Source organism: Rhea americana, unplaced genomic scaffold, assembly GCF_003343005.1.
Source record: "Rhea americana isolate MKP2758 unplaced genomic scaffold, rheAme1 scaffold_21, whole genome shotgun sequence".
Classification (NCBI taxonomy): Eukaryota; Metazoa; Chordata; class Aves; order Rheiformes; family Rheidae; genus Rhea; species Rhea americana.
This window is the reverse complement of record NW_028186258.1, coordinates 5,446,740-5,471,923: the sequence shown is the minus strand read 5'-3', so window position 1 is coordinate 5,471,923 and position 25,184 is coordinate 5,446,740. Positions and strand designations below refer to the sequence as shown.

At 37.0% G+C, this 25,184-nt stretch overlaps 2 protein-coding genes across 2 annotated transcripts in view; both read left to right on the top strand.

Moving 5' to 3' along the window:
* PITPNC1 (phosphatidylinositol transfer protein cytoplasmic 1) overlaps positions 1–6,437 on the top strand; it is a 92,767-nt gene extending 86,330 nt beyond the window's left edge. The window contains 1 exon segment of the mRNA XM_085304709.1: positions 1,969–6,437. Within this exon segment, the coding sequence (XP_085160835.1) occupies positions 1,969–2,282 (314 nt within the window). The 3' untranslated portion in view covers positions 2,283–6,437.
* Positions 6,438–8,796: 2,359 nt separating this feature from the next.
* On the top strand, positions 8,797–23,100 carry NOL11 (nucleolar protein 11). The gene is made up of 18 exons (XM_085304708.1): positions 8,797–8,983; positions 10,108–10,221; positions 11,025–11,081; positions 11,549–11,694; positions 11,928–11,985; positions 12,363–12,501; positions 12,898–13,095; positions 14,004–14,080; positions 14,787–14,910; positions 15,577–15,680; positions 15,929–16,006; positions 16,264–16,448; positions 16,722–16,847; positions 17,687–17,908; positions 18,388–18,466; positions 19,424–19,516; positions 19,805–19,912; positions 20,205–23,100. Exons 1-18 carry the CDS (start codon positions 8,831–8,833, stop codon positions 20,316–20,318), a joined length of 2,175 nt encoding a protein of 724 aa, XP_085160834.1. The 5' UTR covers positions 8,797–8,830; the 3' UTR covers positions 20,319–23,100.
* The last annotated feature ends 2,084 nt before the right edge of the window (positions 23,101–25,184 follow it).

Sequence of the window (25,184 nt, the reverse complement as noted above, 5' to 3'; positions counted from 1 at the left end):
TGAAATGAATGCATGGTCTCCCTTTGATGTTAGTGTGCTTTTAAACAGTTCAGAAACACTACATGCACTGTTTTAGAATGAAACAAAATGTAAATGAGTGAAACAGGTTCAAATCTATCTCCAACAAAAGTAGGTACAGTTCCTCTGAGACCATCTGTTTTATTTCCACCACTTATCTCAGCTTTGAAAATAGCTTAGTCTTCACTCTTAGTAACTGGCACTGCTTTGTAGGCTGAAAAAGTCCCTGGGATGTAATCTAGAGGGAAGAGAGAAGGAAGCTGGCAACATGTGTGGTTTTGTTAATTTAATATGTTGTTGTAATATAACATAAAGCTTCTTTCACATAACTTTTTGCAGCCAAGGCTACAGATGCATGCAGCTGGGTAAAATTGAAAAGTGTCAATGTAAAATTGAAAAGTGTCAATGTGCTGGAAGTGTAGGATTTTGCCATACACATGCTAAACGCTATTGCCAGTCCATGTCTCAGATACCCAAACGTGCAAGAATTTAAAATTGATTAAAATGTCAGTATTTTTATTTCTGTTTGTTGAGTTTTCAGAGCTCAAAGAATCTATAACTGATTTTATGAAACTTGACTGTCTCCGGTCTCTGTCTTAAAAAAGATGGCAAGTAGCGTGAGATCAATAATGAAGTCACACAAATTGAAAATGCATTATTCAGGGAAAAAAAATTAAGGGATTTTATTGGACTTTTTTTGGCTCTGCCTTTTTTCTGTCTTGTAGTAGTCARCTATTCCAGTTAGAGACACCGATTGGCAGATACGTTTTTTTCTATTCTAGCTGAGGTGGATTCGAACATGCTGAGTTTAATTCTGTGTATCCTTCAAGTAAGTTCACTAATTTAACATGATTTTCAGTGAAAATCAGTAAATTTATTTGAATTGGCATAGTGGACATCCAACAGACAATGCAGACATGAAGCAGCAAAATTTTGTTGATTGTTTGCTCCATGTATCTGTTTGTAGCAGATGTCATTCATTTAGGATATTATTAGAAAAGTTTTGCATAGATCAGTTTAAAACACGTTTATTATGGGCTAGCTCTGCCCCCTTGTGGGTTTCTACAGCACTGTGACACATTCGTCACCTTCATGAGAAGACTCAGAACTCTTAAAGCAGCATCTTGTGGACTTGTTTTTCCATTGCAAAGTGGCTTTAAGCAGTCTAATCTATTCTCATTTTGTGTCTCATTTCCAAGGTATTAAGAAGCAGTGGATTAGTCAGCTGTCCATAAATACTTAAGTACTGATTCTGGATGGGAAAGTTGGAAAGTGTGTTGTGGCTTTATCAAATTCGAAGGAATTCTTTAGGCTTTATTGGTAGAAAGGAATATTGTCCTCAGTTAYGTGCATGCAACTGTGACTAGAAATCAATGGAAGCTATGCTTGGGGAGACAGAATTTTTCATCCCTTGATAATTACAGTAAGCAAACAATGTAACTGTGCTGGTGCCAGCCCTTTATTTGGTCCATGCTCACAATCTAGATCCCTCTTCCAAAAAAACTAAAAAAAAAAAAAAAAAACCTCAAAAAAAAAACTTGCTGTGAGTTTTATTTAGTTTCAAGCTCAGAAAAAAATCCACTTGCTTTCCTGTATCTAAGTGTATTCTTTAACTGCCTGTGAAATAGCTTGATTTTTCTAGCAGTTACAGAGGTAGCATTCTTTATTCATATTTAGTTTAGATTCAAGAAAAAGAACCATTAGTATGTAATCAACATACTTATACTTAACTTCCTTTTTTTTCCTCCACTGGTTGCTTATTTTACTCCAATCAATGCATTACAATAGRGAAGCATTCATATGGAGAATCATTTAATAAGCATGATAGACATTCATTTCTTGATTTAGAATTTGGATGGAAGTAGTTTAACTGAGTTTAACTGACTTAATGAAATCATCATTTGAAATGATTCTAACACGTCATTTATCTTTCTTTTCTTCTTGTTGAAGACATGACAATGGATGAAGTCCGAGAGTTTGAACGAGCCACTCAGGAAGCTACCAACAAGAAAATTGGGATTTTCCCACCTGCAATATCTATCTCTAACATTTCCATGCCTTCTTCAACCCGCAGTGCTCCATCTAGTGCTCCGTCTACTCCTCTCTCTACAGATGCTCCTGAATTCCTAACAGTTCCCAAAGAGCGGCCTCGAAAAAAGTCTGCTCCAGAAACTCTCACTCTTCCAGATCCAGAGAAAAAAAACCTTTAAATTTAACCCAGCATGTTTCCTTCTGATAAGCCATGTCCACCACAGCAAGAATAACTCAATATCTGCAAAGCTCATGACGGTTGGTTGTTTGGTTTTTGCTTAAAATAATCTTCCTGCTGTGGAAAGATTGCTTCTTTACTCAGATATGATCCTGAAACCTTCAGAGAAGTGCATGCAAGAGAACATAATTCATATATTCCTAAAGTGTTCCAAGCCATATGGCATGTCTTACTGACATGAAATGAAATAGTCTGAGGAGAATCCTATAAAAATAAAAAAATCCTTCTGTAGCAGTATGCCTAGCTACAAATCTTCATCTAGGTCATGGCATTTATAATTAGGAGTAGGTATTTAGTAAAGCTGCCAAGGACTTCTGAGGCAAATCTGTGCCAACTAGAATGCAGGGTTAACAGGAAAAAAGCTCCCATTTTCTTCTATTGTAACTGATTTTTAAATCCTTCCTACACTTAAGCTTCTCATGTATATTCATAAACCTTTGACCTGCGGCTCATTGTACTTGAACACCAACAACAATCATTCAGATTTACATTTTGCTTAATATGACTCAGGAGCTGGGGCCAAGCTAACAAACACTAAACTTTTCAAACCTAAAGTATCACTGTATTGAAGCCCCACTTGTAATTAATTATACTAACTTCGAGGCCATTTAAGTATTTCTATCTTGCACAGAATTTATAAAAGAAACCACCTATTTCTTGTAAATAATGTATTTTAATAGTTCTCCCCTGTACATTTGTGATCTCTTAAGTCTGTATTGGTGTTCACGACTCCTATTCTATGTATAAGATAGAAAAATAAGCAGCTAATTTGAGCCAGCTGAGAAGCAAAACCAATGAATTCTGTCCTGTCCTCACCGAAGAAGACTAATCATTATGCTGTAAGACCTTCTCTGAAAAGGAAAGAAAATAGGAGACTCCTCTGGGCTTTTTCTTATCCTGCCTTTCATCTTTCCTAAACAGCACAATCTCTATTAACAGGAAACTGGTCCCAGGCTTTACCATTGTCTCTGAAGAAGAGGTGAATAAAATCTGTTACTTAGAAAATGCAAATGACCACGGGGCTTCTCAGTCCCATGGAAGGTGACATTAAGGAAAAAGAAGTGCTCTTCCTGGCCCATGTATGAAATCACTCTTCAGTCTCAGGAATGAAAGTCTAGAAATGGGTATTACCCCATAGAGATATGCAGATTTGAGGGTGGGAGGAGAAAGGAAATGGCAGAAGTGCTCTCTTCCTTCCTTCCTTCCTTTTTTAAGTCTAAGCTCAGTGAGAACCTTTCCCAATTTGTCTTTCATACAAATTGCTATCTAATGAATGTTGTCAGTAGCTATCTCTATTGATTGCTGTAGTAGACATTAAATAAGCCACTGTTCAATTCCCAGTGGATGATAGCACATTGCCTGAATCACATGATCAAAGTGAGTGATATTTTCTACCATTAGTTACAATGGTCACAATTAAAAAAAAAAGGAGTTACAGTCCTCCTCTAGGAACTGAACTATCACTGCATAATGAACAATCAGTTTCAGGGTGGCCTTTTACCTGAACAGGATGTTTGTGCCATCTTCTCAGCACAATGGTATGATTTGCTCATGCAAGTTTGCCTGGCTTAAATGCACTGAACTTCTCAACAGCTGTATATCCAGTAGAAGTTATGTTGAATGTGTGATATTAATAGGGTAGTTTTAGTAGCAGGAGAGGAATTTCCACTGTCAACCTGCACTGAAAATGTGTATATTTGTTTGATAGTTAAAAAACTCTGTAGTAGGCAAAATCTAGGAGCTCTTTGTAGGTTAGCTGTGGTCTGATTTCATGCGTTCTCCCACTTACTGTCCATGTTCTGCTTTCCTTTTCTTCTCCAAGCTAGTAATTGTGTGTGATTAGTAAACCAACTGATGATGATTTTTGGTAAGAAAAACAGCCACTTTAATGCTGCAAACAAAACTTCCCTACATTAGTTTATGACATCAGCTCACAGAATGTACAAATTAAGTATTCATGATTATAACCAGTCTAATCATTTTTTTAAAAAAATAGCAAAATTCAAATATTGGAAGAGAAGGCAGAGAAGGGAGACCTTTGAAAGCGTAAAGTATCGTTTGGTTGGGTTTTATATACCTGAATTTGACCTACGTACGTACAAATCATTTGGGTTATCCCCACCTGAAATTTTATTTTTCAGTGAATTTGCATATATATATATATATATATATACACACGGATAGGTATATATATTTTAACATCTGAGTTTGACACAGATTATTAGACCAAAGTAATCATACCTTTTACTCATATTGAATTGCTTCACCTCCTATCCCATGTGGATACATTGATTATCATATTATGTAGGTTTGGGGATAATGAATATATGAAAATTGTTAACAAGACACAACTCAGTATCTGCATGACAGATATGTAACAGAACGAAAGACACTGATCATGTCATGGAAAAAATGACAGATTGCTTAATGCTGTGCCTCTGTCCACATGTGCTGCTGCCATCCACTTCCAACTCTCAGTGCTGTTCTATAGGAGTATCAGGTTTAATGACTGGAAGACAGCCTTAATTTACTATAGGCCAAAATCAGGATCAGGATCATCCATATTGCCTCCATTTTGCTTACTAATGAAGGCAAATAAAAAGATCTGTAATGATCCATTGCTTTGTATAAGAAATAACCACAGGCTTTTTATGGGCTGTATAAGAATCCTCTACTATGTTCTGCTCAGTTTTCTCTACTAGTCACTCATTATTTGTTTCATCAATGTGATCTTTAAATATCGTATCTTTCTTTTTATTTTTAATGCAGGATGACTTTTCTTCCAGAAAATTCCTGACAAACATATACACACGCACATACACAATTAAAGAAAAAGGAAGGTCAGAATACTTGGTGACAAGCTTTGAGGGAAAGCACTTTGTTTTCATTATTGATTTTGTCACAGTGCTTTTTGTTGTATTTTCGAACATCTTTATTAGGAGAAAAATAGAGAGTATTTTGCAAGTGTTCATCACTTCTTTTGCAAAAAATAAATAATGTAATTATCAGTGAGTGCATCTTTAAAGTATGGTGCCAGGCAGCAAAGCTGAATAGTCAAAATAGCTGTGTYTTCTTATTCTTTGCCACAGTGATTGAAAAATTACATGATACAGCTCTGTTGTGACTATACAAGGAATACACATCAAGAAGAATACWMTTCAGAACAGATAATGTGATTAGTTTTGGGGGATTTTTATTAAAACCTTCTCCCAGGCTTGCTCCTACTTTCATGAATTTCACTGAGAACAATCATAACAAAGTAACTGGCAATTCATTTAGAAGAGTTGATCTCCTAATAAATTAAAAAATGAGGTATTCATAAACACTTATCAGGAGCAACATATTCCTGATACACTTACTTATTGGGATTTCTTCTAAATGTATTGGTTGATTTTGTAAATGACCGGATAAATCCTATTGAAAGAAACTATCTGACCTTATTCTTTGGCTTTTTTAATTATTCTGGAAAGTAATTTTGTGACATCTAGTAGTCAATTTGCATTAATTGCTGCTGTAGAGATTTTGAAATGAAAATATTTRTTCTTTGACTTTCATCTTGTAACAAGACAGCTACATTTTGTTAAAACCGCTTTGAAGCTTGCTGCACTGTAACTTTAAAACAATGTGCTATCATTTGAAGTAAGCCAAGTATATATGCTTTTTATGAGTTAGTGAGTGCAGTAAAAGAGAATTCATGAACTAGTCCATAGGAACTTTTCCATTTCCTTGTTTGGATCTGTTTTTATATGTGTAAGTTAAAAAATTCTAAATAAGTCTAACAATGTTTTGCTTTAAACAAACAGCACGGTCATTCAATTACAATCTCCTGTAATTCTGCGGTATCACTAAAACAGATTCACTTTTTTGTTTAATTTCTTTGACAATTCCATGTGACTCTGAATGTCCAGTAATTCATTTRTTTAGAGTTATGACAGCTACATTAGCCAATACACCATTACCATCAAAGAAGGACCAAGTTTTGAAATGCTTTGTATGTTAGATAATGCAAGGCTAAGCAGGAGAATTTGATGGTCATATTTTTCATCCATATCACTTCATTTCTGATTTTTTTTCAAATTTATTTATTTTTAATACTGTACTTTTCCTTGCATTTTGTTGTAAATAAACTACCAACAGTTATTCTTTACAAGTGTAGCTATTTTCTTTTATTCCTTCTCCTATGGCAAGTAAGGTAGCCATTAACATTTCTGCCTCCAGCTCTACAAATCACTTGCTCAGAATTAAGTTGCACAAAGAACTGGCATTGTAAGCAAAATTCAGACCACTTAGGACATTTACTGAGGATGCAATTCAGGTTTTATTGCTCCTTGAGCTTTCTRAAGATTTTATCTTGGCAGGTGTCAATCTGACGTTAGCCTATTCATTTGTAAATGACCATTTAGTTGACCAAGGAAGTTCTTCAGTAGGAAAACATTTCTAATTCTTTATGCAGCGTTTAGCAACACAGTGTTTTAGTAAATACTGGAAAAGAGAACACTTGAAACTTCTCAAAAGGTAAGAATCCTGCATCACTTATCTACAAGTCATTTTGTTTTAGTCAACAGAAATGTCACATACAATTATTCTTTAAGCTTTTAAATGGAGGATTACTCCATAGAAATAAAGTACTCTCTGCACTGGGAGAATGGTAGTTGCTTATTCACTATAGTAATGCTTCACAACTATGTAGGACAGGATACATGGCATAAACATAGGCCTAGAAAATATTTAAGATAGAGATTACAGAGTTTACTCTAAAAACTATTAAGTGGCTATCCTTACTTTGTAAGATAAATCACAGCCAGCTAAAAGTAAACATGAATGGAAAATATTGAAAGTTACCAGGATGAAGAGAGTTTTGTATGTCTTGCTGGAGCACTGATTAGAGTCATATAACTGCTTTGCTAAATGAGTAACTGCAGTAGGTCTCCAGTCTGTGACCAACTGAAGAAACGCTGACACAGGAATGAGCTAATGCAGTGAAGAGGACACCGCAAAATGAGATGTCCTGCCAACAAGGAATAAAAGAAATACACTTGGCCTAGGAAATACATCAATTAAGTACAGGATGATGCACTGCCTGTATGATAGGATGGAAATGTGAACATCCAGCTCAGGATACAGGTATAATCCAATATGGATTTGATCTGGTAACTGTACAAAAGAGACAGAAACCACAGGACCCCTACATTGTCTGAGGAACATGGCTCTGTGTTAATCATTTTTCAGTAACACRAATGCATTAACACTGCTGGAATACACAAGCTGAGGCCATGCCTGGTAGACAGCAGASAGCAAAGACTCTGGCTGAGTGTTTGCCACCAAAGTAAGCCTGGTGATTACTCTCAAAAGAGCCAAGATTAGCACTGGATTCTCTAGCAAGCAGATATGCCCACAGCAAGACCTCTGAAATTAAAATGCTGACAATGACCATTCTCTGAGAGTGGACATCACCTAGGTCAATAAAATTACTAATAATTGGGCCTGAAAGGGTTTTTTTTAAAAGATTTGGGGGTTGTATTGTATGAAAATCTGCACGCAGACACAAAATTACWCTGCAATGCAAACGCATTACAAACTAGTTAAAAACCTGGACCTGATCCGACTGCTGTTAACATTAGTAAGGTTGGGTGCTACTCTTGCAGACGGAACAAATTTTGAAACCTCATTTACAAAAATCCTATATGAGACATATTTCATGGGGTTGATGTACATTTAATTATTCTTAAAAACAGCACAATTTTATTGTGTAGACACAAAGTGACAGAATATATCTGATGTTCGTGGGCTAACTGCATATAAATTATACATTTTAAGGCACTATCAAACACTCAGGACCATACAGATAGCTGTGGAAATGATTAATAATATGCACAAAACACACCGGAAACACAAATGAGTAAATTAAATCCTTAATGTGGTTAATTGTACTGGTTTGTAATGGTGTTTTGACAAACTGAGTCTTGTGTAATTTTGTAATACTTAAAAATATTCAGAAGGCACTGTAGTTTATGTACTTGGCAAATATTAACCAGTGAAGCCTTACTAGAACTTCATGGAAGGAAACAGAAAAGAACTGTAACCTTAGTTTTATAGATTACAGCAATACAGCAAAATCAAGGCTGTTGCAAATAGCTTCACTTTTTGTGCCATAAAACACATCAGAGATTCTCTACACAGTTTCAGTATTTACATCGATTACTTCCAGTAGCTAATAACTGTGCTGTGCTTGCTGTGTAAACCAGACAACCTCGGCGGCTCGGATGATTTTTTCAGGTCGACAGCGGTAACGCCCGAGCCACACGAACTCGCCTCAGGGACGGCAGGACGCTTTCCCGCCACAGCACCAGCCCCGCCCTCACACCGCCGGCTCCTCAGCACCCCCCTCTCCACGTGCAGCAACGGCGCACGCGCGGCGCGCCGGGCGCATGCCCATTCCCGTTCCCTCCGCCCGCGGCGGCGTGGRAAGGTACCCGGCCGCGCAGGCGCGTCGCCGCCGGCCCGTCACGCGGCAAGTCTCGCGAGCGGTGGGCGCGCGCTAAGATGGCGGCRTTGTGCGAGGGATTCACGCTGTGCGGGTTGGGGCCTAGCGGCGGCGGCGTAGGGCTGGGCGCGGGGGTGCTGGCGCTGGAGCCGGGCCCCGACTCCGACCACGTCCTGCTCACCGACCGCGGCAGGACGGCCACGCTCTTCAAGGTAACCGCGCAGCTCGTTCCCCTGGCAGCCGCCCCTGCGCTCCGGGGCTGCCGCGGCCTGTGTCACGTCCCCGGGCAGGGCCCGCTCAGCGCGCCGCCCGCTGCCGGAGCGGAGCGGAGCGGCGCTCGGCTCGGCTCTCCGCGGCCCCCCGGGAGCGGCCCTCGGCCCCGAGCCCCGCGGGATTGCGGCGTGGCGGTGCCCTGTGTGTCCGCTCTGGGGGTCCCTTGCTTGTTTCCTCTGTGGTTGGTTTTCTCCCTGCCCCACTCCCAAGGAGTATTCGCGTTCTGAGGCTTGAGGGTAGATAACGATTCCTTGCAGTATCCAGGGTGCCCCACGTCGCGCTCGGCTGTCAGCTTAGTGGCTGTTAGCTGCCTTCCTGTTGGCTGGGGGCCAAGGACTTGGAGTACTTGCAGCGCCTGAAACTAAAAAGTGGTGTTACAGGTGTTTTTTAAAAATGCATGACCATAATATGAAAGCTTAGACAAGTATTTGTTTTTATGTCTTTGTTTGGCTGTGGTGTTTGTGGGGACGGGGTTGTATCTGAATGGGTGCATGATACAACGTCCTTTGGGATCCTTAGTRTTGTTACCAAGAGCATACATGAGAATCTAAATACGTTGGTAGAGCTTACCTTACGTGTTTTTAGACTAATGAAAGGGGGTTGAATGTTCTCTGAGCAACAAAATATGAATCATATATAAGATGAATTTAGTAAAACTCATTGCTCTTGGTCTCAATAACTTACAGTAAACCAGGAAGTGAAAGGATGCATTTCTGTGTATAATTATGCTAGTGGTTAATATGTTATGGAAAAGCTTAGCATGATCACTGTGCTTTATGGCATAAGCCTGTCTATTAGTTATTTATAAAATGAAAAGAAATAAATTTCCATTGTTGAGGTTTTTTTGAGTTCGTCTGATATTTCTGGCATTAAAGTCAGAAAAAAAGAATACTAATTGCACTCCATTTATGTTCCAGCGTAGAATTTTCCATATTTTAATATTCTTATTCAAGCCAGATTTGGTTGACTGGTATTTTCTCTTTAAAGTACATTTCTGTCATAAGAGAAATCTTCAAAAGCATACCATGTTATGTCTTAACTGTATGTGTTCTTACTCTTCTAGGTTTCAGATCAGAAGCCATTAGGTTGTTGGTCAGTTAAACATGGACAAATTATCACATGTCCAGTTGTATGCAACTTTGAAACTCATGAATATATTGCTGTTCATGATGACAAGGTGAGATTCTTTATTTGTTATTAAAAAATAATGTAGTGAGTGTTCTGAGTGAATGTAGATAGAGAAGTTGGTGGTGGTCCTTGTTTCTTGTTTTTCTTTTAGCTCTGTGGAACAAATGGAAATGTATGGAGTGCTCAGCACCTTATTGCAGTCTCTCAAAACTGGTAATGTTAGTTTTGTACTATTGTAATTCAGGTCACCTCTGTTCTTTGAGTGGACAGGGATGTCCTTGGTGGCATGCAGATCATCTGTGCTAACCGCCAGTTATGGAGTGACCTCTTTTAAAACTGAAGCATTCTCAGTAAAGAATGTTCTGTAAATACTTTCTCCAAAGATAAGTTATTTTTCTCGTTATAAATTGGTTGAAATGTAGAACTGGTTATTCTACTGAAATAGTTGAAATGGTTTATACCTGTATTCCTATCTTTCTGCTCATGTTTCAAAACTTAACATTTCTCTGTTCCTGTACTTCTTGCATTTCTCATAGTGTTTGCTCAGCCCACGCTTAACACTTGGAATGCATACATATGCATAATATCCCTTCTAACCTTTAGTTTTTCTCCTTGAAACATGTTCTCTTCCAGATCAGGTTGTCTGTACCTTAATCTGTTTCCATTCTTTTGATCTACTTCTACTTAGATTCAGGAAAAAATTCCCTTAGTTTGTTTTCACTAAAGCTACTGTGAATACCTTCATATTTTCTTCTTGTGTTGTACCAGTAACATGCAATCACTAGAATTTTGTGTGATATGAAGTGTACATAGTAATTTACTGTGCTTATCAAACAATGTCTCTCTTCTAAGGTTTTAAGAATATGGAAGGATGAAGATGTTAACTTGGACAAAGTATTTAAAGCCACAGTAAGTGCCTTAATTTGCTTTTATGTTAACATTTTGAATCTTGAGAGAGGGAAGAGATTAATTTTCATAGTACTGGTAACATTAAGCTTTAGCTGATTGTTTAGTTAACTTGGCTTCTTGATGTTCTGGAGTGCTGCAAGGAATCCACTTGGATTGAGTGACTTTATCATCAAAGTATTACCCTTAATTTGATTAGTATCCCAAGTGCATCATTTCTAAGGACTTTCTTTAAAGACTATGAATTTTTGGTCAGGTAGTGAATTGCGTTATTCTATAGCATTTCAAAAATCACCATCTACTAGAAATCTTAAAAGTTTATTACTCTTCCATTACTTACTTATTGAGAGAGCTTAAACAAACAAACAAAAAAAAAAACAAATCATGCTGAACACTTGGCTTTCAAGGTAATGTACTGAAGAAGGTAGAATTTGAAGTTACTAAGTTACCTTGTTTGTTTCTGTATACAGCTTTCAGCTGATGTATACAGGATACATTCACTACCCCACGGGGAGCCATTGGTACTATTCAAAGGAGGTGATGTTCGAACTTTAGATGTCCTTTTGGAAGCCCCTCAACAAGAAATTCAGAACTTTATTTCAGATGAAGTCATTAAGTAAGTGGTACTACTTTATGAAACTTGATTTGTGATCACAGAAATGCAAACTGTCCCGTTTAGGGGATGAGGGATACAAAGACCAAGATGAGTTGAATTTTGGGGGATGTGTTGGTTTTAATATTTTGGAATTATTTAGACAGATAAAAATGAGTGGCTGTCTGAGTAATAGTGGCATGACTTTGGGTATAGACCTAAAATTCACAAATGTTCATACTGTTTTCTGTTTTAAGGTGGAGTGAAGCTTTTCTGGAAGGTCAAGAACCCATCTTAATTTTTGCTACTGAGAAAGTGAGTTTCAAAAATAAAATCCTTTAATAGCGGCATGTTCAAATGCTTTATGTATTTATGTAAACAAGCTTCAAATGATTGAAATTTATCCATGAATCTCTTTCAAATGCCTCTTCCTGGAGAAGCTGTTTGTTGCATCAGTCTAGAATTTTCTTTACATGCTTGAATCTGCAAACTTTCTGGAATTATACCCTAGATCCTACTGAAGTAAACACATACTTTCATAATTTCACCTAATGTTCAAAATCTAGCAGTACTGACATCTTAATATTGGAATCCATGTTATCTCTTCTCTTTGTAAACCTAAGACAAACTTGGGTGGTTGTGTTTTGTTTGTGTGTGTGTGTGTGTGTTTTTTTTGTTTTGTTTTGTTTTAGGATGGAGATTATTTTATCTACATACAGAAATTTAAGCTGAATATTCTATGCAAATACAAGCTTGAACAACAGGAATTATCTAATCCACTGAGTTTCACGGCATATATAGAAAATCAAATCGTCACACTTCTGTGTTTGTGTAAGTTATATTTTGTAATGAGATGTAATCGTAAAGTAAGGAATTATATAAAAACATGGAAAACATAGTAATGTTTATGAATTACTGTTTAATATTCTAACTCTACTGTCTCAAACTTTCTAAAACAATTGGTGATAGAAGTAATTACATCTTTCTAGTGCTTTTTTTTGATGGTTGCAAATGCCTACTGTACTTTCTTAAAATTTGTGACTTTTACCTCAGAGATATTCTGTAGCTCTGCTACCATGTTTCTGCTTTGCATCATGACATGTCCTTTAAATATCCTATATTTATTTATATGTCAGCTCTAATTTTGGGTATTCTTCTGCCACATTGTGTCAAATAGTTTTTCCATAATGAGAGATGGTGAAAAACATTGTCTCTGTTCTTTGATAGATTCGAATGACTCTGTCTATAAGGTTCTGATACCTCTGCAGCAACACAGTGAAGAGGAAGAGCAAATTTTGTCAAAGTCACTACTGCTCAAACTTTCAGTATCTGGAAGTGTTCTAAAAGGAACTTCCTTTGCTGTTCTTGATAAAGACCATGTTGCAGTATTAGGAAGTCTAACAGCATTTGGTGAAGAATCTAAAGGTAACTGAAAAATAACTAGATGTCTTTAATTTCTGAAGTATTGTCCTTAGGTAAAAGGATGGATGGACTATTAAATAGGTCACTAAGCAGGAAAAATGTTGGTTTTGTTTCTTTAGTGAATGATGTAACGCTTGATTCAAAAAGTATAAGAGTTAGCTGGCTCTTGAAACTAATATAAATGTTTGAGTTGTGTAGTTAAGAGCACTAATCTAAAGGTTGTGCTTAAGTAAATGGTACAGTTAGTTGCAAGACTAAACTCCCCATGTTGTGTTCACTATTTGTTTTCATGCTGTTTGTGGAAACAGTTGAGAAGAAGCAGTGAGAGGTGGTGGTGGAAGGGAAGCAGCGTTATGAAGTATACAGGACCTCTGTGGGGAAATGGACCTAATGTCCTATGAGAGATCAGTGTCTGAAATGGGTGAAACAGAAACACTTCAGTCCTGTGCCTGATCTTCTGAAGATCTGTGGGGCAATGGAAATTTAAGCCACTGAATATAGTTTAGTATTTTAAAACAAAATGTTCTTCCAGACAGGTTAGGTAATAGACTTAGCAAAACTGATCAGAGGGATAGCTGAAGTTGATCTGAGAAAAGCTATTAAAGGTGTGTGGGTAAGTTAACAGGCAGCACAGGCTTGCTATATGGGCTGCTATCTGTTATCGCTGCTTCTTGTTCGAAACTTCGCTTGAAAACTAACTATTCTTTAAATACTTCTGTTGTGAAGAATAACCAGAATGTTGAATACATTACTAAACTGAATTAGTTTGAAATGGTTTCTGGTTTTGTTTCAGTTTTTTTGAAATAGTTTGAAACTATTTCTTCAAGCCTTCAAATAACTGAAAATAGCAAAGAAAAATGTAACATTTGTGTTGCTTTTGATTTTGTAATATCTATTTCATTTTTTTGTAGAGTGCCTAACAGTATGGAATACAAAATTTCAAACATTACAAACTTCAAAGGAATTGCCCCTGGGAACCAGTGGACAAGTGAGCTCTGTCTTTAATTTGTGGTTCGTAAGCTTCCATCTGATGCATTTGGCCTGACAGAAGTGAAAAGAGACAGATGGCCTCCAGACTTTTGGGTTTTGTCTGAAAGAACAGTAAATGCCAGCTTTTGAAATCAAATTAATAATGGCCAGTTGCTGGGTGGCTGTGTGTGGGTGGCTTTTTGTTTTTGTTACCATCATCTCTAAGCATCCTGACCTATAGTAACTTCTGTGATAATTTGGCATCTTCTCACTTCTGTTGGTCTTGATTACTTAGTGAGAATGAAATAGATACTGACTGGGTTTTTATTTAATTAGCTGTTAGGTTCAGATCATTTGCAAATGACTGCCTAAATGATCGCAACTTCCTAAACTGCTGTTTGCATGTTCATTTTAATGGTGCCAGACTTGCTGGTAGCTCACTAACAAATTTAAATTACCAAATGGAATTAATTCCTCAGAGCAGCTACTGTACTTTTAAGACATCATTGGAAAGTATTCAACAGTAGACTTGCTTATTTCTGTATTTAAAAGCAACACTTAATGAAGGTCTGCTAGCAAGTGTTAAACCCATCCAACAGTAGTCTTAACAATTTTTTGTTCAATGACAAGACTTTAATTTTGTAGTAAGGAGTTAAATGTCAGCCTGTGCAGAAAATTCCTTTTCTGCTCCACTCCTCATTAACAATCTGTTTAATATTTTGTAGTTGTGGTGTTACGGGGAAAAATTTTTTTTTACTCATGGAAAAGTGCTTACAGTAATTGTATACAAGTGTGAAACTTCATCCTTGGCAGCTGCAGTGGGAAAGCTCAAAGACAGTCAAACCTCTGGTAAGAATTTTTTGTAATTCCAATGCTATGATCTCATTTTTTWAAAAAAAAAATATAAAAATGTTATTTTAATACAGCTTTATTAAATCAATGAGATACAAGCAACTTGAAGTAACTTAACAGTGTATTCTGTTCCTAGCTGTTAAATTCAATTATTTTTGTGTGCACTGGGGTTTTTGGCAACATTAAGTTCAATGTGACTTCACTTACACTGAAGTCACCTGTGTCCAAATGCTGGACTTCCTGAAAATACTGGGATGTTAACTATGGTCACTGAAGACAAACTTAAACAAAACTGTGACTCTTGAGAACTTTCTAAAGAGCTTCTGACTGGACAGAGTAGTACCAAACGTAAATTTCAGTTTAAACTGTACTTCAGTGGTTTCTGTAATTTAGTGTTGCACTGAAAAAAAATGTTGTTGCAAGTAATGGTCAAAATAAATTATGTAATAACAACTTTGTTTCTCCTCATCTAAAATATGAGAAAACAGTTTGTAAAGATCATAAATCTACCTGCTGCTGAGGTAAAACAAATGGAAAATTTCTTGGCAGAAAATGACTTGGGTTATACTTTAGGAAACATACTACTGTCAGAAGCTGATGTAATATCTCTGTTTTAGTCGATGCACTTTAGGTGTTTATGTAGTTTTATTTTTGCGTTCACAGATGTGTCTTCATTTACAAACTGGAATACCCTTAGCGATGAAGAGCTAGTGGTTTCCCTTCAGTCACAGCAATCCGTCGTTCTAAAATCTGAATCCAAAATGACTGTAAGTTAAAACTAGGAGTCGGTGAAGTTTTTGTTTCTCTGTCTCTTCTCCTGTGCTGCTATTTGTGTTTTTACGCATTATAGCAAAGGAGAATTTAACTTGGTATTTGCCACTGGTGACTTCTAAGACTGTTTCTGGGATGGGACTACCCAGCTACTGTATGTAATTTCTGCAGCAAGCTGACTAGTTATCTTGACTGAAATCCTTTTTGGACCTGAATATTAACTTTTTGTATTTCTTTCTTGTAGTTAAGATCAAGGAGGAATAGTGTTGCTAAGGTTCAGCCAGATACCTTAACAGTTGGGCAGCTGTTACTAGATATAAAAGTAAGTAAACCAAATATCCTAAAGGAATTCTGCAGGCACTCTTAGAACATTCCAGATGTCTCTTAAGCTATTCTCTTCAATGTCCTCATGCATAGATCAAGGTGAAGAAGCTATCTTAACCAGGCATGTTAGAGGATTGTGCTATTATTGTGCAACGGTAGTATTCAGGCTTAATGAAATTAAAGCTTTGTCAGAAGTGTGGTGTACAGTTGTACAACACAGGGCTCCTAACTGAGTTCTGTATTTGTTGTTTTCAGGACTCCTCTCCAGCTGCAATTGAAGATGAATTGAAACAATGGTTGTCAAAAGCACAGATGCCAGATTTCCAGGCTACCATTGGATGCGTGATAACTGCTCTTACAAACAGATGTAAAATAGATCCAATGTTCTACCCTCGAAACTTCCTGGTACAGCTGATCCAAAAACAAGAGTTCTCTTACAGGTGACACTTCTGCAATGCCTTAATTGTAAGGCATAGTCTTAAAATATAGAAGTCCAGTTTTCATGAAGCATGTTGAATTATCAGAATTGACAGTGAAACATGCTTTACTCTATTTTTCTTTTAAGTCTATTCCTTATTTGCTGATGAAACCAATACTTCTGAGGTTGGATTGATGTTTTTCTGTGTAAAATGAGATTAATACTTCTACATTAGTTGTTAATTTAGTTTTCACTAGGAGTGAACTGTGCAGTTTATTTTATCTTATTCACACAGTTTATGCCCGAACTTAATGACCGTTGCTTTGGAGAAAAAAGATATGCATCTCTTACAAATCTGCCTACAACGGTTCCCAGATATTCCTGAAGAAATTACTTATGCTTGCTTGAAAGTATTTTTAAGGTAAGTTGGAATCTTTTGCTTCACTAAACCAAGCCCTTTAGTAAAATGCTGTTTGTTGCCAAGAATTGCTTACTCTTAATTCTAAGTACAGTGAATGCTGTAGTCCTGTATACTGTATGCAGTAGGCATCTTGTAAAAAGCATTTTAGTAATTCTAAAAATTGTCAGGTGTAATTAAATGAGCATGGCTTTTGAAAACACTACTGGTTTAAATATATTTGCCTCTTTTCAGATGTGTTGTTAATTAGGAATTTACCTAGGGTAAGAAGCCCATAAGAAAGATTAACTCTTAAGTTCACCATGATGTCTATTTAAATGGCTCTTGTATAATAATAGGGATGAATTAAGTTTTGGGTAAGCACTGTAGCCTTTAGCACTGTAGTTCCTCTGGGCTTCAGGAGCACAAAAGACTTCCCCCCTCCCCAAACACCAAATCTTGTTCATATTAGTAGTAACTTAGAAATGTGAAATATTTAATTACTAAATGTTAGGACAACCATAGTTGTCTTAAGGGTTAAAACAGTCTACTAATGTCAGAAGATGTTAGCAATCTTTCAAGGTTATGGACCATGCAATAAACTCCTGAATGTCTCAAATACAATAACTTATGGTGCTGGAATACATGAAAAGATCACTTATTTTTCAAGGTTAGTAATTACAAAATAATAACTGTCTTCTCATGGTTTTTATTCTTACTGCAAGATAGTATTTTTTAGTATATATTTTCACTTTTGGTATGTTCAAAAGAGTTAATATTGTCTATTATGTTGGGCTGATGGCATTGCTGATTTTAAACCTAATAATAAAAATATTAAATGTCTATGGTATTTTCTTCTACAGCATTAGTGATGACTATCTTGAAAGTACAGATGTGAATCTGGACTCTGTAATCTGTTATATTGATATTGAACCCAACAATAAAGAAGTTAAAACTGAAATTGTGGAGAATGGTTTCAGTACTGAACTGGAGGAGGACAGCTGTAATACTACATTCACAAAGGAAACCCATTTGAAGAATGATGGTGAATTCTGCCCTGTTGGACCACAAAAGGCTGCATTATTGTATCCTCTGTATATTTTAATCAAAGAAAATCAGTGCATTATTTGTGAAGGGAATTACTTTTAGTATTGCTAAAATACACCTTTTCTGTTATTGTTGAAAATTTCTGAGAATTTCTAGCTGAGAAAAGTTCCTATTCAGCARGAAAAAGTCACTTAGAATATGAATGATTAACTTCTGGAAAGTGCCTGCACCAATTAAAATTTCTGTGCTTTTGTAAAAACATAACCTAAACCTTTGCCCAAGAAAAAATAGCATCGGTGAATTTGTTTGTTGAAGAAATTAGCCAGTTACCTGCCTGTGCTAAACAGAATTTGTGTTCAAGATGATTGTTACTGCAGTGTAACTGCATATGTTTCCTGATAGAAATACAGGAGATGATAAAGCTGAAATAGGTTCTCCCTTCTCAATTATATTAATCCAGTTTGTTTGTAGAAACTGATATTTTCCTTGCAATTGTTTCCTCAATAATGCTACACAGAAATGCTGTTCTCCATTCAGCTTACAGTGAAACATTTCTTCTGCCTCACCTGAAAGACCTTCCAGCTCAGCAAGCTGTTGTAAGCATGTTAAAACTAAAAATTCTACATATTTTTTATTAATTTTTGAAGGGAGGAAATGGAAGAGAGCTTTTTCATTATGTATCAGAAACTTATCATTCTTACTAGGGTTGCATTAATTCTTTTTTAAGCWTTATTTTAAGATGACTAAAAAGATACAATGCTATTGAGTGCTATGGTTTTTTAGGTACGTATGGAACTTTGCTGTTTTTTTGTGGTCTTTGCTTATAGATGATGCAAGGAAGAAAATATATGTTTATGATCCAGTCCACTTAAATATTGTTCATATCTAGTAATAATTTTAATACCTTCTTTTGCTTTGGATGCCTCTTAAGAAAGTGGTGAGATGCTAATTTGATCAGTTCCATCAGAACCACAAGTTTAGGGGAAAAAAAAAACTGCACATACTACTGTACCTGAGCTTATCTACAGCTTTACAGTGATATAAAAACCGGTATATCAGAACAAAGCTGGTCTTAACACTCTCCCATCTCCTTAATTCTTTTTTTTTTTTTTTGGAGGTAGAAGGAAGTCTTTATACACTGAAGGCGAGATGATGTTGACCTGATTCTGATTATCATCAAATTATTGTTGGCTACTGATGCTGAAATTGGGACTGAAATTGTTACTGTGGATAAAGGTTTTTAACAAGGTCCTTAGGAAATTCTGTGTCGGGATTAAGTTGCAATGACACAACTGCTGATTACTGTGTAAACAGTGATTACTGTGACTGTCATTTTATACTTTGAGAGTTTTCAAACTCCAAACTGAGTTGGAGAGCCATAAAATGTATTTTTAATGCATAGTGTACAGCTGTCTAGGTTGTGTGCTTTAATTAAAACAAGTATTATTGGGGGGATAAGTCTATTATTATATGTGTTCTTATAACATGTTGTCTATTGTCCCTCTCACTCACTCACCCCTTTTCTTCTTTCTTTTCTTTTTTTTTTAAAAAAGCTGTTTCTCAGGTATTTACACTACCTGTATGTGAAAAGCAGTGAAAAAATTACTACCACTCTTCCTGGTGTGCTTTCTCCAACCATAAATCAGGTAAAAAGCTAGTTCAAAGATTTGTATCTCCTTCAGTTTTTGTACTGTTTAGCTGTTTGAGTATATAAAATCAGAGATCTGTATTAATTCTATAAGGCATTATCTATTAATATAACCTGTATGGAGTCAGGTGTAACAGGATGCTTCTCACTCACTCTGAGATAGTGAGAAAAGTGTGAAACAATGTATTCTGCAGGAGAAGTTAACATTTTAGAGTCCACTTTCAAACTAAAACCTTTGTCATTGCATATCGTAAAGTATATGTGTACTTTTCTTGTTTGTCTTCAGATCATGGATTGGATGTGCCTGCTACTTGATGCTCACTTCACAGTTATGGTGGTGCTACCAGAAGCAAAAGGATTGCTTTCTAGCCTGCATAAGTTCGTGAGAGCCCAAGTAAGCTACATCTTCTGGAATGCTGAATTCCTTTTAGCGTGGATTTAGAATATGGAGGTTAAGAATGTGTTATTAAGTGCATAGTAAATCAAATTGTGTGCTATATGCTGCTTTGTGAGCATCAAATGACAATTGCTTTTTTCCTCCATTTTGACCCAAAAAGTTGTTGTATTTGCTTGGTCAGAATATCTGGCATTATAATGAGCCACAGGGAGTTGTGCAGTATTATTATGTATGAAATGAACTGACTTAACCTTTATATTTTAATATAAGCATCTTTTTTTTTTTTTAGGTACGATTCTACTCTGAACTCAACAAGATTGAAGGAAGTTTGCTAGAGCTACAAAGACTTAAACGCCAGAAAGAGACTCAGACATATTCTATTGAAGTGCTGGAACTTATTTGAATTTGAAATGAGTTATTAACAAACTTATTTTTTATTGATTCCTTTTATGACAAGGATGTATTAGCACTCCATATTGGGGATATGAAGAGCTGAGTTTTCTACACAGGGAGAGCATGGTTACTCTGTAGCCACAGGGGGAGTTGTAAGTTTAAAAKTAATGTATTAAAAACTTTTTCCACTGGACAAGATACTCGGCGCATTTTTTCATGTATAATTTTGATATGTAATCACAGGAATATCCTAAAATGCCACATGATCCTTTGTGAATGGATTATGTAAGAGTAGGATAATTGCAATAAGACTTAAAACATGCCTCATAAAATGAATTGGCACCTTTTTTCTGTGTGAGAACTGTTCAACTGTATAAGGTTACTGCATAAGTTTCTCTCAGTGCTTCTCTAATTCTGGAGTGGCAGTACAGTAGCAATTGGATCTGTTAAGCACAGCTGCAAATTACTATTTCCTAAATGGTAATTTAGGAATCAGTAGAAGGCAGATTAACCTTTTCCAAAAGGCAGTGTAGACTTAGAACAGATTTTAAAATGCCAGATGCAAATAGAAGTTTAGCTCAGTTGGTTAGAGCGTGGTGTTCATAATGCCAAGGTTGTGGATTCAATCCCCGTATGAGCTACTCATCTGAAGGTTGGACTAGATGATCTCTAGAGGTCCCTTCCAGCCTTACCAATTCTGTGATACTCTATGATACTCCTTTCTTCAGTAAGTGGAAAATAGCCTATCCTTTACAACTGAGAGCTTTTTTTCTTTTAATAGTTATTACTAAAAATCTGAATAAGATTTTGCCCTTCCATTCAGATAAGGGAAATGAAAAGGGAAGATGCATATAAAGAGGTCAATTAACTACAGCATACTGAACTTAGGTGATATAAACTACTGCAATGTGCTTCTTTTTCAGCTACTGATTAGTTGAAATGTCTGATAATATTCTTCAGAGTTATCCACTCAGTTATGCACTATAGATGAAACTCATTTCAGTCTGCTGCTTTGATTTCCTATTTTTAATTGTTTTCACTTTGTCTAAAGAAGCCTTTGGCATCTACAATCTTTCTTATAGAGAAAGGAGCTTAATCATGGGTTGTTACACACTTGCACTGTTTTCTCTCTTCTAGACATTATGGTACCACAACTTTTTTTTTGCCATTCTGTGCCTTTTACTTTTCCAGTCCAACCTTGTCCTCTTGCAGAGAAGTTGGGAGTGTGTGAGGTTTGTGTGGTGGCTAGCAGTAAAGAGCCCTGTGCCTTAATAATCTATAGTTATTTTGATATCTGATAAGACCACTTGCATCCAGAAGTTGCCTACAGTGACAGAGAAGGAAGAGGTGTAAGGCAGGAAGTAGATTCCTTCCACAAATGAAGAAGCAAAGTGCAGTTACTTAATATGATAGCTTGTTACAATTTCTATCTCAGAGGTTGCCTTCAGCTGAAGGAAAGACTCCTCTTAAGCAGAAAGACCACTTTACAGGAGCATGCTCTGCTGCACAGATTTGAGAATGGAGTTACTGGATTACAGCATAATTAGCTCTACTTTAAGACTTCTGCTTTAGAAACTTCTGAAGCTTTCTGATGTTGAGAGATCTCATCCAAGATAGTTTAGGCTCTTAAAATATGAAATTTTGCCAGTGTTCAATTTGAAGCTTAGAAATAAGGTAAAATTTAATGCAATGGACTGTGGATTTAGTTTGACATGTTTTTAAGCTGGCCATACTACTGGTAAAAGGAGTTACCGTTTTTGCTTCCTGAGCGGTGCTGGCAGAACATCCTTTGCCTGTTAAGTTACAACAGAGAATGATCTAGCTAGAAATAGCTTTTTATATGTGATTTTTTTTTTCCTATGGGCATGCTGACTTGTGTGTATGTAACAGGACACTGAGGAGACATCCAGTTTGATTTGGAGCAGATTGCTGGAAATCATTGTTTGAATAAATGCACTTTTAACATTTGTAAGGTTAAGCTTGCCTGACAATGAACAATAGTGGTTTTCTGGCATTTTCTTTAGCAAGAGCTAGAACATGAAACTACGATGGTKGAAGTGCTAGGTGCATATCCTACTGGACTTTGGCTGTATAATTTTGAAGCAGTTGCACACAGTTAAAGGCCTTAAGACTTGAGAAAATAACACTTCTGTTGTATACGCCACTTAGCAGAGGTCAGTACTAGGAAAAAAGTTTTATGTGGGAAAACCCTACAATGAACAGCTGAGGAATAACATAGAGTAGTACTTGGCAGTAGCAGCTCAAATTTTCTGAGCAAGAGGACTTAACCTCCTAATTAAAACAATATTCTTAGTTACATGTGTGTCTGTTTTCTTAACTACTTTTTCAAAGGGTGAATGCCTTAATTTCTGTAAAGTTAACCTTTTCATACTTGTTTTATAGAGCTTGAGTTTTGTGCATGTGGAGAACTTAAACATTCCGAAATTTTGTGTTGGTTTTGGATTAGGATTTTACTTTTGACTAATCTCAAAAATAATTTTATGGATGAAACATTTGTTGACAGTATTACAGGTATAACTATGTACGGAATTGTACTCCTATCAGGCATTCACTTGCAAGACTTCTTACAAGCTAGTTGTGGGACTGAACATTCATGTGAATGACAGCTGCAGACAGGTGAAAGTGGGACAGATGAGCATAATGCTAGGTCTCTTGAGGCCCAGCATTTATATTTGTAAAAAGTGTGATTGAATATTAATATAATTCAGCATATTGGTATGTTGAGACAGTTTATGTATTTTGTAATATTAAATAAAATTATAATCACGTTATTTTTGCTGAAGTAATTTAATAGTAAGACCTTGCTTTTTAAGCAACRTTTCTAACAACATTCAGCAGCTTCTCAGTGTCTTAGACTCTAGAGCAAGATACTTAAATTCTGTGCCTAATATGTGTTAATTTTGACATAATTTGGAGGGAAGGAGTGGACAAAAGCAGCTCAGTAGTTTAAGCAAGAGCAGGGTTATTCATGCCATCCAACTGTAGGTTCTTAACTTTTTTCCTTTACTATAGAGAAAGGAACCATCCAGACAACAGCTTGGAACAACTAGGCTATTCATCTTCTCCAAAGTGCCTTTTGGAGGGAGTCTTTCTATCTGTCTTGAGCTTAGAAGCAGCTTGGAGCCACCTACCTAAAAATCCTCTTTCCATTCTATTCACTTTAAATATACCAGCAAATATAATACTTCTAAGTTTTCAAGTTTTAAATGTTCTACATACTTCAAGTGTTTTCTCTTTGAGAGAGGACCAAGGTAGAAGAGGAGGTGAAGGGTGTGCCCCCCCCACTATTAAACTGTGCTCTAGAAAGGAATAATTTCTCAGTCTTGACTCCACAAATTAACATACCTCTCCATGCATCTATTTCTCCATCTATAAAATTATAATTCTTATGTTCTATTCAGTCAAGCACTTCCACATTAATGACTGACTACTCTTACAGAAGAGGTGCGATTAGGAAACAATGTATTTTAGCCTTTCATTATTTAAAGGCAAATGAAGTATTCTTAGTACTACACTACAAGTAAACAAAACCTACATCATTTTACAGATGTTAACGTTCTCCTAATTCACAGGTGGTGTGAATACTTGTGCAGTAGCTACACCAGACACCTTTGCTAGATTCGCAATGTATAGATGGCAGAATTCAGATTTTTTTTTCCTAAGATCAGAGAGAGATACTGATACAACTAGTCCCAAAACATGTATCTCTGTGTTCATGTATTTCAGTAGTTACCATAATCCTCTGGAACCTTGAGAACTTAGAAAATCAGCTTGATAGAAGCAAGTTAAAGGTAACTTTGAAAAATTGAGAATACAAATTTAGTATATTGGTGTAAAGTGTTAGGCCATGTTGTCTTGCCGTGTCTGGATGATACTGTGTMTAAAACATGGCTCTGAGCCTGTACAGCTGCACTGCTGAATATAAACGAGTGCAACTGAATATAAAAGAGATGCAGATAAAAAGCTGGATGTAAGAGTGCAAATTGGGTTAAACCCTGCTGCCTGGTGCCATTGTTACATTGTTGCATGCTTGACACAGCAGCAGGTTTGTGGGTTTAATGAGGTCCTTGGGCTGAGCAACAAGTTAGCGAACAAAAGGCACTTCAAAAAAGTCTGCAGAAGAATTCAAATTAAATTAAACATCAAATGTACAACAGCCATGCTCATGGCATGAACAGTACAAATTGTGCATCATGCAGCAAGGCAYTGAGAGAAAACGGGAATGCAAACACGTTTATTTGCTGAAGACTAGACTAGTCTCTGGGCTCCTAAACCTGTGTAGAGCAGTAGATTTGCCAATTAAAAGGAAGGCTGCTTGTAGGAAATTCAGGTGGTTTGCATGCCTTGGGCTGGGTTTCACTTTTTATTGCTTTTGCTTGGAAAAGTGATACCCTGAATTCAAGTAGCAGTATTAAAAATCCAATTCAGCAACTGGTTTCTATAGCCAGTTCTAGCACTTYGGGGGCTCTAGACTGGAGAAACGTGAGGGAATACAAAGTAGATGAAACCTCTCTCCACCTTGTAGCGCCCTAGTGCGCTGCAGCCGCAGCTGTGCCCGAGAAAGTGGCCGGACAAAAACGTGCGGGGCGAGGCCCTGGGTGGCTTTTCTCACCCTCGTCTGCTTTTTGTCGACACGGGTGAGTTGCAAGAGGCTGTTTGTTGCTGCCTAACGGGTGGAGAATTAAACCCCCAGAGCAGAGGGGCACGGCAGGCCCTTCGGTGGCGGAGGCTGAGACCGGCCCTGCCCGCGGGGAGACCTGGTGGCTCGCGGAGACCAGCGCAGCGCCGCGGCCGCGGCACGRGCCTGTCGCCTACCTGCCTCCTCGGCTGTCCGGGAGGGAGTTGAGCTCGGGGC